Here is a 15,946-nt window from a genome sequence, read left to right on the forward strand (position 1 = left end):
AATCATTTTGTCAGTTGATGAGATATTTCAAAAGTGGTGGATCGACCACTGACTGAGTGACAGATCGACATTGCCATCTCTTGACACTGAGCTGTTAGCATGACTAAAAACCACAGGTCAGAACGAAGCCCATCATATGATCAAGTGAAAACTCCAAACCTTGTGTAGTTTTCCTCTGATTCATCTCTTAATATTTTAAATAACTGGACAGGAAAATGTGAGTAAGGCTTGTGAAGTTTATTTAACTTTACAGTGGTGAAAAAGCAGTTTAACAGTAAATATTACCCTAATTTTCAGAGCAGACCCCAAAGTTGAAGAAAAAAAAAAACAAGAGTAAAAAACAGTCCCATACTTTTACCAGAAAAGTATTTTCTCCTGTGTAACCGTTAAGTTTATGAATATATCAATGTTTACCTTTATATGCCCCAGATAGCATTATCATACACCCTCTAGCACCAGTGGCTGCAGCAAATATAACATGGTACATCTTAAACTTAACATCTAGTATTTGCCATTGGGGTTAGTGAACCGAAAGTTTGAGTATGACGGAGCATTTGAGCCATCAGTGGAGGCTGCAGGAAGCAGCAGGAGCCCTGTGCTGATGTCTCTCTTACACCGATCCATCGCCTGCTTGTATGATATCTTCTCTTTAGTGATTGGGTCCACCAGCTCTTTTGTGTGGGAAGTCTCATCTAGCAACTGATCAGCAGTTGTGCTGTCAATCAAATTGTTGGTGAGAGCTTCTTGGACGGTGATGCGGCCTGCTTTAGCGGGGTTCACCAACCCACCAGTCAGATACTGCGCCTCCATGTACCTCCTGGCATTTTCTCCAGGCATATACCCTTTCTGTGTTGCCCGTCCCACTGCGAGTCGCTCTTTGGTCACTGGATCCTCAACTCCAGTGAAGGCCTTCTGGGCGTTCAGAAGCTTGTACATGTGACCTTGGTCAATCAAACCTTGTTCTGCTGCCTTGTGGACGGACAGTTTGTCCTTTTTGTTGAGATCAACGATTCCACCAGAGGCTGCTTGTGCCTCCAGCAGCTTCAGAGCCATGTCGTCATCAATGATTTTGCGGGTCAGGGCACTTCTCACAGACATGTGGCTTTCAGTGGTGGTGTCAAAAATACCAGAGATTGGGAAATACTCGTCACCAGCTGAAGCATTGAGGTTGTTTGTACTACCACTAAAGTGAGTGTTGAGGCTGGTGTAGGAGGACCTAAGGGAAGATTGCATGGAGCTCAAAGTAGAGATTGAGGTTGATTTGGTTTCCCCTACAACAAGGAGGGCAAACTCAGAAATGTGCATAGTCCCTTCCTTGTAATGCATCAGATCAAGTTGGGTCAAGCGACCGTCTCTCAGAGCATCCGTGACAGAGTACTGCTTTCCAGTTTTGCGATCCTGCAGGGTTACTGTATCCCCATCTGGACCGGTTGAAGTGATTTCCTCCCAGTTGCACTCCAACTTTGACAGCCTGATGTAGTGGTCACGAGTAATTAGGCCACACACATAGGCATCATAGGGAGACATGTCTTTACCAGTTTCTGGATCCATGATGGTGACCTTCGTGGAAAGACTTCTCTCTCTGGTGTGAGTTTCAGAATATTCTTCTTGTTTGATGCTTTTCAGCAGCTCAATGATGAGTGAATCTTTCTGCTGTATTTTGTCTTTTTCGCTGAGGATTTCTTTCTCCAGACGTTGCAATTCAGAGGATGTTTTAAGACTCCTCTGCAGTGCAATCTCGTCTCTCTCAATCACCAGCCTTGACTCTTGCTGGAAGGTTATAGTGATTTTCTGTCTTTCAGACTCCAGTATTTTGAGCTGTCTGAGGAGATCCTCCTTCTCTCTCCGAAGAGCATCTCTGGTGGTGATGACAGTAGTCTCCTCCTGAGAAGTTACAGTCTTCGACGTCTGCAGATGGGTTATTTTGATGTTGACGTTCTGAAGTTTATCCTCCTGGCCACACCTAAGATTTCTCTCCTGTGTTACTAGCTGTCTTAGATGTTCCAGTTCAGCTTCCGCTGCTGGGTCTTTCTCTACACGAACAACTTCTCTGTAAATGACCTTCTCAACAGACTTCTCCTTTTGCAGAACTTCCAACTTGACCGCCAGGTTGCGGATTTCTCTCTCGACACGACTGGTATTAGTGGCCTCACTCTCCAAGCAAGCACGTAAACCCACAATAACTTTTTCAAGCTCAGCATCCCTCTCCACTTTGAAGACCTCCTTGATGACAACCTTTTCCTCAATGGGCGTATTTTCAAATGTATAAATGCGAGATTTGATCTGCCTGAGCTCTGAATCTAGTTGGATCCTAATCTGACGATCATCCATCTGAGATAGGCTAGTCCCCTTTTCTCGAATCAGGGTTCTGAGCTGTCTGACATCTATTTCAAGCTGTCTACGGGCTGCTATTTCCTCATTCAGAATCCTGCTCAACCTCTCATGCTCCAGGATCTGCTTGTGGTCCTTCTGAATACGCACCACTTCCCGCACAACAATCCTCTCCTCTATCTTCTGCTGTTCAAGAAAAATGTATTGGTTATGGAGTTCAGTGACAGACTCTTCCACACTGCGGAGTAACTGACTCTCTTCTCTCACAGTCCTTCGAAGTCTGTCAGCCTCTTTCTCAAGAAGAGGATCGTTCTCATATCTGATGAACTCTTTAACAACAATCTTGGTCTCCACCTTGGATTTTTCAACCTTCAGCATGTCTCTCTCTTGACAGAGTGTGGTCAGCAGCTCTAGGGTAGAGTTATAGTGGAGTTGCAGGCGGGAAACTTCGTTGGTTATTGTTTGTAATTCTCTGGTGATTTCTGGGCTGTTCTGAAGTTTGATCACCTCCTGGATCACCTCCCTGTATTCCACTTTGGGTTTCTGAGTACGCTGGGTAGTCACAGTTGTTGTCACTGTATTAATTTCCTTTTCCAAAATTATGAGTTTACGGCTCCATTCGTGCAGCTCTCTCCTCAAACGCACAAGCTCGGCTTCCATCTCAGGAGTGACTCTGTAGAACTCATTGACAATCTCCTTAACCTCGACTTTAATGCTTAGCTTCTCCACTTCACTATAGCGGAGCTGAAGGGTTCTCATGTCCTCCATCAAGATAGCAATTTCCCGTCTCTCCTCCTCCAAGGCTATTCGTAGTTTCCTTGACTCTTCAAGTGTTTCTGGATCTTGCTGCACTTGTGTCACCACCCTGGTAACTTCCCTTGGTTGGATAGTGGAAATGACCCTCTCCAGTGTGTTTATCTGGCTCCTTGTGCTAAAAATGCTCTCGCTAAGTGTCTTGCAATGGGATTCCACCGTTGCAATATCACTCTTGAACATGAGAACGGCTTGCAGCATCTCTGGATCCTTTTCAAACCTCACCACCTCTTTTCTGACAACCCTCTCCCTGATTTTGGTTTTCTGCTGAGCAAGAACAGTGAGCTCAGTTTTCATATGATATACCTTGGTATCTCTCGTTTGGAGCTCTAGTCGTATGCTCTGCATCTCATCTCTAATCCTGGCAGCTTCTCTGTCAAGTTGCAGATCTCTCTCATACTCAGTCATTATCTTGCTCATCAGTTTAGGTTCTATTTTGGTCAGTTGCGCTTTGGTTACTTTCTCTTTGTAAACCTTTATCTCTGAATGGAATTCAGACCTTTTGAAAGTTTCATCCTGGATCAGTTTGGTCAGGGACTGTAGTTCCATCTCCAGCTTGGGGTCACGGTAGTATTGCACCACCTCCTTCTCCTCTACCCTCTGCACTCCTCTTCTGTTCTTCAGATTTACAAGCCTCTTACGGTATGTTTCCAGCTCAAGTTCAGCACGTAAGCGCCTTTCAGTCTCCTCACTTAATTCATTTTTCAGACTAACACTCGCTTCAAGGTCCCTCCTCTGGCTCTGTATCTGCCGAGTGATGATAACCTGACTGACTTTTTCTTCATTCTGGGAATGAATAAAAGCATATGAGAGAGAAATAGTAACTTCAGACCAACTGACAACAATAACTTTACAGAAGAATGCTTTTACTGTTACTATCAGTGAAATCTGTTAATGATGTGATTTGGATTCCATAATATCATACCCTGGCCTTGATGTTCCTCGCCGTTTCCAGCTGGATGAGAAGCTGGTTGTTTTCTGCAGACACCTCAGAGTAAAAGTTCAGTAGATTGATCTCCTGTAGCAGAAGCAGAAGGTAAAATGAGTTTGGAAATCAAAGACAACAGAGTTTAAATTGTAGAGGAAAAGTAGAGAAGTTTCAGGAGTTTTTAGTTGCCTTTAGGCTGTTGTCTATAACTGCACCTTTCTCTGAATAGCCTGAGCCACAGTTTGACGTCTCCATAGGATTAGTACATCATTCGTGTCCTCATTGTCATCATAGTCATATTCATCATTCCACGTGTCACGGTAAGATTTTGACCTAACCTCATACTCCTGAAAGGAAACATATTTAAATACATGAAATATCACAGCCATCAACTATGTTCAACGGGGAACTCCATCAATTGTGCAAACTGCATGAGGTGAAAAAAGTAGTATGAAGTCTTTTATGGCTCCGAAGGAAGCTACATGTAATCTGACAAATCGACTCCAGTGATGACACTTGGTGGCTAAGTTGCATTGTGGGTAATGTAACTTAGCCACTGAGCCACATCACTGGGGGCAATTTAACAGATTACAAGTAGCTTCCTCTTGAGTCACAAAAGGCTTTATACAACTTTTTTCACATATGCAGTTGTACTCCCTAAGACCTGTAAACACACTTTATGTGTAAAATTGGTGGAGTCACACTTTAAGTTGCAAATGGTAAATAAGAGTAATAATAGTCTCTGAACTCACATATAAGACTCTCTGGAGATCACTGGAAAGACCCCTGACACGGTCTAAATCCCTTGATTTACTCCTGATGTCCTCCATCACTCTCTAAACAAGACAAGCAATCCAAAAACAACAGCTAATGAGACAAAGCAGTGTTAGGCCATCGTTGAAACACACAAGTTACTTTTAATTATACAGAATGTGGAGACAGGTTGATATTTGTAAAGAAATACTTTCACTCACCATTTGAGAGTTCTGCTTGGCTCTTATCTGCTCCACATCATCAGTCAGTCTGATGGCATTATTTGGCAAGTTGACCAAGAAGAAATCCAGTGACTGAAGAGCAGTCTGGAAATCTTCATTTTTACTGGTTGCTTCCTTTATGAGAGCAGACCTAAAGCAGAATATAAAAACCCCTCCTCCTTACTAATATATAAAACATAAGTAAAACATATTTGTCAGGACATCAGAGAAGTTAAAAAACTTACAGCCTAACACAATTACAAAAATGCTTGAATCCATTTTTTGACTCACCTTTCCTTGAGCAGTTTCTTGACAACCGTGTAACGGTTGTACAGCTCCTTTACCTCATCCTCCTGGCGCTTGATGTCAGGACAGTATTCATTGAAACTGTACTGCAGGTGGCGGCATGCTTGCTCTGTCAGGTCCAAGTCTCTGCCTAATTTATTCAACTCATCCCCCTTTGAGACGACGTTGTTATGCATAAGCTGATTGGCATTAGGAGAAAAAACAGAGATAAAGACAAAACAACAACAACAACAAAAACCTATAGGCTTGTATCTCTTTGGGGCATCCCCTCATAATTATGTGAGCTGACCTTAAATTGCTAAATATTTGACAGTTTTGGTTGCATTATAAAACACGACACCTGCAGTTGCTTGTTGCGATTCTCCAGGGCCTTATGCTCATCAAGAATGACTCCATCTCTGGCTAGCTGCTCCTCAAACCCAGACACGATGCCGTCCATGTACCGAATCTGCTTTTCCAGGTTCACGGAGGCTGTAGCTCTGGTTAAAAGGAGAAAAACACACAAGGTGATAACAAAAAGGAACTTTGAATATCGTTTTACCAAATAAAATATGTGTACTCACAGATGTGCTGCTTGTCCAATTAAAAATTAGATGAAAGTGTAACTTTGTAAGTTTTGCTAAAAAAGGGGCACTTTGGCTACAAATGATCATTATGGGACAATGCTAAATGCTAAATGATTTATAGTTATAAAGCAATATTTACCTGAATTTTGCTAACATTAGCTACGATAATTTAGAAAAAATCCTGAGGGTGTTGATTTGAGCAAGCGTGAGTGTTATTGCTTATATGAAGATAGCTTTTAATTTTTAACAGGAAGAATCTGTCATTTCTTCTTTTAAAGTTACATAGTTTCACTTTGATTTAGGGATGCTAACGACTTATTGCCATGAAAATGTTTGAAATTTAGTTTAAACCTAGACTAGGCAACTCTTAAAGAATACAATAAACACAATTCAATCAATGTTTAACTTTGAAAGAATATTGTGTATATGACATCCTAGATACAGTTAATGGATGCTCTGCAAAGCTCTTTATAAAGCGACGAGGAAGACATGACATTTCAGTGCTAATTATGTCAATATGTAATTTAAATATGTACATTAATAAAATAATAATAGGTTTAACAGACAAGTATTTGTGGTACCGAATAGTGAGTGAAGTAACATTTAATCTACTGGTCAACTAATCGCACAGATCCCTATTTTGAATGCTTTTGTTTTAAGAATCATCTTGAAGAAAAAAAATCTACCCTCTGCTACAAGATATAACTTCTTCTTACTTTTTGTTATAAAGATCAATGAGGGTGTTGATGTCATCAATCTTGTTGCTGATAGCACTGAGTTTGGGGGGCAGGCTGGAAGCGGTGGGTTCCAGGGGTTTCTTGGCCAGAATAGGCCCCATCTCTCTCTGCACTGCAGCCTTCTCAGACTCCAGTTTACTGACAGTCTGAGCAGATTTCTAGAGGGAAAGTCAGTCAAGTCCGTGTCAGTAATCACATCAAGATGGAAATGTGTGGACATGTTGAGGAGAACATACCAATAAATAAAGTGATGATACTATAACCTAGATCATATTGCTAATGACTAATTTTGCTCATGTTCACCTCAAGCTCATGCAGCCTGTTGGCCAGGTCCTGTGTGGGGCTGCGGTCTCCCAGCGGTGCTCTGAGTCGTCCCAGGATTTGTTCTTTGCACTGCTCAAGGGCTCTGTAGATCTTGTCTAATTCACTGGCCAAGTCTGCAGCTCTGGGATCCCCTGGAGCACTTTGTACAGTGACTGAGGACGAGCAAAGACAATATTTCTGTATTACATCAAAGTGTCTTTTGTGGTCTTGTAGCCAGGGAAAGAAAGTAAGTGTTCTGTTTAAGAGTTTGTCTTCTCACCTGCCCTCTGTGGGTGAACCACCTCCACAACAGTTCTTACATCAACTGACTGTGTCAGCTCCAAACCTAGCATCTGGTTATACAGTTCCCTGAAGGTGGCGCAGTCCCTCACCAAGCGACTCTGCAGAGTTTTCATCCTGAAAAAGGAGACAAGGAAGTATTTTAGTCACTGGAAAGTAGACGGGTGGAGAGCATTAAAAGGGAATGTGGAAACAACGCTCTTGCTGGCGGGCATATCGCGATGGCATGTAACATATCAAGTTTTAGGTGCGTCTGTTGGCATCGTGGCTGCGTTTATGTGTTAGTTTGTCTGTCACACTCCAGAATAAACTCACTCTTTCTCTATCTCCAGGGCCTGTGGGTTCTGCATCTTCTTTGACTTTTCTAAGTCTACAAAGAGCTCCCTCAGCAGCCGCTCAGCCTCAGTCAGGTTGTTTGCATTTGCTCTCCGGTGGATCCGGGTCATACCCTGCCGATCACGCTCTTTGTCCTATACAGGGGCCAATGGAGCATAGCAGTGTGTGAGTTTGTGAGATTCAAACTTATCTAAGTTTGAAGAAAAGCTTTAAGGTTTGTTGATTAATACGTTATTTAAGTTCTTGTTATTGACTTGATTTACAGTCTCAAATAGTATCAAAAGTTAGAAATCATATTATGATGGTTCCCAGGTCTCTGAGTGCTGAACATGCCAAATAATGACTTTGCATTAGTTCTGGTGCTTTTTTTTGGAAAGATGTTTTAATGCCACTTTATTAACATGGAAGGACCAACTCCCTGTAATGAACATGGAACAACAGATTTTGCTGCACTCTTTACTCTCACAGAAATCACATACAGTATAGTCACCAAAACAGCAGCATGTTAGTCAAAGTTAGTTAGTTAGTTAGTTAGTTAGTTAGTTAGTTAATCACACTTGGAAATTCAACCATTATTGCTGAGATTTTATGGGTAAAACTTGCTGCACGTTTGCCAACTTTAATATAGTCAAGTCATGAGTTTTTATTTTCATGATCCGAGTCTGGTTTAAGTCTTGTGTCTCCAGCTCTGGTGCTATTTGCACTTCTTACCACAGTCAGAAGCTCCTCTGATTGCAGGATCGTCTTCTCTGCTCGGTCAAAATTTCTCTGCATGCGAGAAATCAGCTCAGCCAGGTCACTGGACTGAAACCTGGGTTAAAAAAACAGAAAGAGATCCGTCAAAATCCTCCAAAACAATCACAAGCTCCAAATGTTTCAGATATACTCTTGTTACTGTGATTGTTATTATCATTGTACTTAAATACCTATATGCAAAACATTTAGGGTTAGGAGTGCATCAATGCTTTTAAGAGGACCAGGTTTGTAAAGTAATGAAGGAAGTATTAAAATGTTTGACCTCAGTGAACACAGCAGTACCAGACTGTAGAAATACTACAAGTCCTGCATTCATCATTTTATTAAAGTGGAAAGAGAAAAGTATAAACAGCTAAATACACAAAAACGTCAAAGACGATTGTAATCGTGACAGGCATTCCCATTGTTTTCTAAATTTTAACAAACCAAACGTCCTTTACTTAAACAGGCTTTTATCTCTGCTGCAAAGGTCCAACATGTGGCTGAGTCCATTCATCACAGAGTGCTACTTTACAAACACACAGCGCTGAAGCAGAGCTGTTTCTTGCCACATCATCAGTTATTGACCCTTGTATGCAGGCAGCACATTATACATTATGACTCACTCACTCACTCACTCTTCTATTTAAGCTTAAAGGAAATCTATTATGCTTTTTGGCTTTAAAAAAAAAAAAAAAAAAAATTCAGTGTATTATAGTTAAAAAGTCTGCACCAACAGAAGCTCCTCTTTCCCACAGAAAACACTGCTCATAAACGCCTCGTCAGTAGTCCCGCCTTTAATTCTGTGACTTCTTGGCATCACACTAAGTCACCATGTGACATTTGCATAATTTCTGCCTCGTGGGTAGTTTGGAACATAACAATTAATTCGGCACAGCTGCCCTTGTTGCTGTTAGCAATGCTGGCTCAGGTGAGTGTGAGCTGACCAATCAGAGCAGAGGAGGCAGAGGGGGAATACAGCGCTGCTGCACTGGACAGTATGAGAAAACTGATGTGTTTTTTTACCATTAAAGCATGTAAAACTATTCTAGTAATGACCCAAAATAGAATTATGAACCTGAAAATGAGCATATAATATCCCTTTTAAGTGTCACTGTCCCGATGAAGACAAACAGACCTTGCAGCAGAAAGATCCTGCCATGACCTGTCCCTCGGTACTTCCTGTCTCCTGTAAAGGAGCGCTAATGTTCAACAGAATGTGTCCCCCTTGGGTGACATTTTGCACCGACAGGAGACATACACTTTGAGAAGTGCAGTGTAGAGGTCTACACATTTATCACCATGTGGAACTTCATAAAAAAATGATTAATTGTGGCAAGAGTCAACTCACTCTTGTACTCAAACAACCACAGGTTCCAACTAATGATGATGATACACCTTTTGGCTAAAGACACAAATAATTATAAGTGCTGTGGTTGAGTAAAGGAGGCAGGCGAGGTGACAAAAAGACACTCAACATGTAAAGTTGCACAGGACAAGACTGTGATACAAGACTGAGGTTTTCATAAATTTTCCTCATGCTCCTTTAGTTTTGGCAAAAGTGAACGAAAGACAGAGAATATATTTTAACAGTCAGATAATTGCTGCTTTCACATGGCACATGTCTCTTGTGGAACATTTCAGTTTTTTTGTTTTATTGGGGGGTGGGGATAAAATAGCCCTCTCATGTGCAAACACAAATGCCTGCATGCAACCAGTGCAAGACAACAAAACAGAGGAGACAGGACAAGTGACAGTAACATAAAACTGCAAGTAATGTGTCATCCTAACAGCTAAGTTGTCGAGCGTGCTCCGTGTCCTCACTGCAGCTTTTGCAGGATTTGTGAATCTGACCTCCGACTTGTGGCCCTTTGCTGCATGTCACGCTCCTGTTACCTGTCACTGCTTGCCTACTCCATCATTAAAGCCAAGAAAAGGTAAACCAGTTTTTTAAAAATATCAACCCCAAAACAAGCAAAAAAACCAAACTGTAACCTTACACACGCACACACACACACACACACACACACAGAGGAAGGTGAAAGAACTCACTTGTTTATCTTCACAGAACCGTACACCCTCGACATCTTGGAGACCGTCCGGGACTGCTTCAGTAATCTGAGTCAAAGTGCGTTTCGTCCAACTTCTCACTACCTCCTCTCCTCTCACTCCTTCTTGTCTCTTGCGATGCCCCCCTCACCTCCTAATAAGCAGCATCCACCTGTCTCAGCTCCTCCCAGACGAGCATCACAACCCTCCTTGCTCCGACTTTATTTTCTGTGAGCTCAAAGCCAAATTTTTTTTAAATGCATGATCAATTAACACAAGATGAAGCCTCAAACAGCTTCATGGTGCTCGCGGTGCCACACCTAAAAATCTTTCATCTTTCTGGCAACACACCTGCCCATAGAGATACAGCTGCAGCTCTGTTATCAGCTTCATGCAACACACAAGACATTATAAACTTTAATAAGCACTCACTGTTTCCACATGAATGGAAACTAGATGGCTGGTTTATCATCATCTTGTACTTATTGTTCATTAAGACATGACAAGCCATTATCTAATTTGGATGGAATTATCATATTCATATATTATCATCATTATCATTTTTTTATTATCATCATCCATAAATATGTCCATCATTTGTTCTTATTAAGTGTGTTTTTATAAGCTTGTAAGCATCGGCATATGAAGATGAGCTAGCTGTTCAGGCTGCCACACTGGAAGGATGACATACTTTTGATCACAATAATGCTGAAGGTTTAACTGAACACAATTAGTTTTGGCGCAGGCAGCCTGAACTACTTTGAACTACTCTGCACCCTGAAGGGTTGGTACACCAAACCTGATCCAGACAAAGCATACTCATTTCCTACTATCAGTGGTTATCAGACACACACCCTGGGAAATTACTGCCTTGGCAAATGAGGAGTCAAGGTCTACTTTAAAAAAACAAACTTCACCTGCTGTCAAAAGAAAAGATAACAGGTAGTGTGAAAAATGTGCTGCGTGCAAAATATTTCATTTATGCTGGCACACAACCCAAGTATGCACGATGCACAATAAAGTGGGTGGTGGGAGTTGGAGGCAAGTGGAGTCAAACAATGTCACCTTTCATGCTTCAGTTGGAAGAACTCGGCCCAGCACGTTGCTCCGTCTCATGCTTGCAGTAGGTGTGTCTGACACACACCCAGAGCAGTTAGTCCTCAGACAAACACCTACATACCTGCAGGGAGAGAGGGGGAGTGCTGACAGAGGAGGAACACAATGGTAAAAAGATCACACTGAGGAATGAGTGAAAGGACAGGAAAGTTGTTAAGTGTAGTAGTAGTAGTACTCTCACCTGGCGTTGACCTTTAACCCTGGCAGTACTTAAAGCTGCTATAATTTATATTTTAACAGTCACAATGTATCAGATGTGAAAACCATGTGAAAGGGGTCACTCCTCCGGATTAGAATTATCACCAATTATCACTTATTTGGGAGCTTAAGGCTGAGTTTCAGTTCATTGTTTTGGTTTGCAAGGCCAAAACATCACTGTTTTTGTTGACTCACAGTTCTCATCATAGCTTCAGTTTTGGTCGCAATTAATTTTATTTTTTATCATCGGTTGGATTAAAGATAAAAAAAACAATAAAACAAACACTGATTTTGATAAAAGTGTTTAATATTGGATACTCAAGAACAATTCGTATGGGTGACTTTCACTTTTATCAAAGTAATATTTTTACACAATATTTTCACTTTTAAACTGCTAAAAACCCACAGTAAACCATCCACTCAGTAGCAAACTGCTGACAGACAGCTGGTGAAAATTGTGGAGCATTTAGCGGCTAATGAGCCAGATATTTCTCTCAGGAGAAAGTGGAGACCAAACACAGAGCTAAAAGTAGAGATAAAAGTTGGTAAGGTACCCTCTAATCACAACTTTCTGTGCCCTGGTCCCGCACGGCATACACCTGGTGCCCTTTTAATTTTTTCGCCCCTACCCCTCAAATATCCTGTGTCCACCACTGTCCAGGTAAATGATTATATGGCTTCATTTCCACAGGATATGTAAATAAAAAACTGTGTGCTGAAAAGTTTGCTCCATCAACTTAAAAGGTGATTATTTATTTTCACAAGGAATCTGTCTTTGCAGGTTTAATAATTAATTGACATTAATGCATCAGCATTCATAGTTAGCAGTTTCTACCAGATGTAAAGTGCAGGGCAAGATCAGAAATAGAAAGTATCTGCTAGTCTCTTGTGTCTTTCCCTTATTGATAAGGTGTACAAGAACACATTTCTCTCTAGCAGATCAAACCAAAATGACTACAGTTGATTTAACACAAATATGATACTTTATAAGCTTCACAAAGAGAGTATTAATTGCATAATATGGTACAGTTGTTCATGTTATTGTGTCCACCCCTGTACCTTAATCAAGCACAGCCCACCTGTTTGAATTCCACATTGTGCAATCCAACCAAGATAAGCATAACCTGTGATCTAATGTAAACACAGTGAACTATGAATGACATGTCACTGTGTTTCACAATGTTTTACTCTGAATATAGAAAAAACAAACATAAAAGCCTAACAGGTTTTTTATATACTGAATAGTGTTGTCAACAGCAGGGAGTTGCTGTCACATATCAAAATGCAAACAAAAGCAATTGACTCATGAGGAAGGACGCTCAGTAGTATCTACATGACGAGAGTTCCACACATACCTCCAGGCCACGCTTCTGAAAAATGTTGAAAAACAATTTACATCAGCCGCGCCCACAGCTCTAATCTCTAATCAGCAGGTGTGCTGCTGACCTGTGGCCAAGTTTCAGTCTTTGATTATACACATGACAGGTGGAGCAACAGTGCGACTGTGACGCGTGGGCCCAGACTCTGAATCTTTTATAACAAAAAGATTCATATCAACAAATGCGCTTATTATCAGATAACCGATAACGATTAACATCAGGGTGTGAAGTGACTGTTATACATGTTGCTTTTGTCTTCAAGCTCAGACAAATATAGGGATGTCTTGATCAAATGTTTTGGTGCTGGTCCTCATAGGCATCCTTGTAGCACCCAATACCCAGATAGAAAAATTGTTGCGGCCCAGACCTGGCACATAGCAGACACATGGATTTGACCCACATGGAGCCGAATGATGGCTCTTGGGCGGTCCTCTCCTGTTTGCCAGATCTGAACCACAAGCGGGCCTTACTATGGCCACATGTCAAACAAGAACTGGCCCAAGTAGTTTATTCTGTTCGCTCTTGGCTGACATGTGGCCAAGATGTGGCCTGCTTGTAGTTCAGATCTGTCTACAGGAGCGGACTGCCCAAGTGTCATCATTCCATGCGCTTTGTGAGCCGGATGAGGCGGTCTGGTACAATTGTGCTATCTGGGTAATGTCAGTATTTCCTGAGAATGTAATAATGCCTGAAAATATAATACAATTGGCCATCTGATTGAAAATGTTATAAAACCCAATTATGTGATAAAATATCTGAAAAATGTAATTTCACAGATAAAGTAATAGCTTTCAGGTGGGTCATTTTTTTAAACTGATGATGTAATAATTGTGACGCATAATGTAAAAATGTAAATGATAAGTGTAATGTCAAAATCTACAACTGACAAGTAGTGGTGAGATGCATTAAACTAAAATCCCTAGCAATGTGAAACCAACCTGCTTAATCTCATGCTGATTGGTCTTCATGTATGGTCTGTCCATTAGACCAGAGTGGACCTAAGGTTAGACACCATCAGAAGATGGCAAAAGTTGCAGAAGATGGATAATGTTACAGGGACTAGGAGGCAAAGAGTCAAAGAAATGCTTATTTTTATCAAAGTTCACAGTGATTTTTACTGAATAAGGTGTCTCCTCTGCCTCTATGTCATATAGCATCAGAATGACATCATATGTCAAATGACCACTTTGTCGTTTGACATAGAGGATGAAGTCATTTTGACATTGACACCCTTTATGGAATAAGCATTTATGATTGGTTATGTATGTTTGTTTCAGGTGTCATGTAGACCCTCATCAAATAGTGTTGCTTTCGAGAGTGAAGGACAAGTTAATGAACATTTACCTGGGGTTTCTAGCGCTGTTCGGGAGCTAATCTGACCTGGTCTCCCAAAGAAGTCGTCCATCACTCGCTCAATTAGACCAGGATGTTGACTGCCTATGTGCACATGGCTGCATGGTGCACAAAGCCTGCACTTCAACCTCATAGACATTCTGGACTGAAATTGAGCATTGTATTACATTATCTGTCAAGTATTACATGAAAAAATGACCCAATGTTACATATTCCTAATAATGTAATAAGGTATTACATAATTAATAAAAATGTTCTAACAATTTCAGTCAGGATATTTTATTACATGATTCGTCACATCATTGGGTTTAATTTACTTTTCAATCAAGTTAGGTGCAAATATTCTGACATTTTCAGGAAATTATTAAATTATGGGTGCGACAGTCCTTTAATGTTGAGTGTCTGCAAATACTTACAGTACATTAAACATACATTAAAATTAGCAAAGCAACCTGAATATTTGAACGCAGACTATCACTGCTTGAAAATATAATCTGTATCACCGGTTTCATACAGTGGTGTGTGTGGTGTCGTCGAGTTTGTACCCAACCTGGGGGTCAGGACCACACCCGCCAAACGGGTTCCAATACAAATGTGTGTGCCCACGAGATGATTTAACAGGATAGGGAACAAATAAATATTTCTGCATATTGTTTTGCAAGACTTTTTTCCTTTCTATTAAAAGAAAATGTAAATTCCCACACACTACAGCACAACAGGAGCACTCTTGCGTAGTAGCTGAAAGTACTATGGAGGATTTTTTTCAGTTGTGGGTATGCATACTATTCAAGGGTGCAACAAGCGATTCTGAAGAAAGATCACTGTCATTGTTGACTCACATTCCGAGGTTAAATACAGACGCTTTGGTTTGGCAAGTCGCCAACCCAAAGAGACTTAGGGTGAGACTCAATCAATCACATACTCAGCCATCTTTCTCCATATGGTGCCCAGAAATATCCGGAGTCAGTCATAAGTGATGATTAAGAGGGCTTATTTTTGTGTGAGCCAGTACATTGTTTTTTAGGAACTTCCTACATAGTATACCTTTAACCGGGAAAATAACACTGAGAAAGACCAAAAATGTTCAAAAGCAACACTTCTGTGGCTCCCACGGGCCCACCATCTTATCTGTTAGTACTCAGTATTTTAGTCTGCTTGTATGAGAGTGTATCCCTCTTAACACCTCACACCTAAAAGCATGCATGTTAGATGCCAAGACTTTCTATAAGATGTAAAACTATCTGTAGTCCAGATGATATGCGACAAATTCGAGATATATCTTTCACTTTTTCATGAGAGTGAAACATGGTAAAGTTGTACAGTTTGGGGCGCTGAACAAAATGCCACATCACATCGCGACATGACAGCCATTTCATTTTCCCCCAAAACTGAATTATGTGTTTTGCATCATATCTCCTGAACCAATCATAACAGAGAAAAGGTGATATCTAACCATTTATTTCGACGGTAAAGCATTACAATGATACTGTTTACAACATCAGAAACTGTTCAGGTGAACATG

The 15,946-nt window shown here is 41.0% G+C and overlaps 1 protein-coding gene across 1 annotated transcript; it reads right to left on the reverse strand.

Moving 5' to 3' along the window:
• Nucleotides 1-222: 222 nt before the first annotated feature.
• On the reverse strand, nt 223-10,416 carry LOC311268456 (envoplakin-like; the record flags this gene model as incomplete). The annotated part of the gene is made up of 13 exons (XM_084372131.1): nt 223-3,930; nt 4,070-4,162; nt 4,288-4,419; nt 4,825-4,908; nt 5,047-5,197; nt 5,338-5,531; nt 5,693-5,831; nt 6,635-6,813; nt 6,959-7,131; nt 7,239-7,375; nt 7,574-7,728; nt 8,306-8,405; nt 10,382-10,416. The coding sequence occupies 13 exons, from the start codon at nt 10,414-10,416 to the stop codon at nt 502-504; spliced, it is 5,001 nt and encodes a 1,666-aa protein (XP_084228257.1). The 3' UTR covers nt 223-501.
• Between the last annotated feature and the right edge of the window lie 5,530 nt (nt 10,417-15,946).

This window comes from Pagrus pagrus, assembly GCF_965226575.1.
Source record: "Pagrus pagrus genome assembly, chromosome: 13".
Lineage (NCBI taxonomy): Eukaryota > Metazoa > Chordata > Actinopteri > Spariformes > Sparidae > Pagrus > Pagrus pagrus.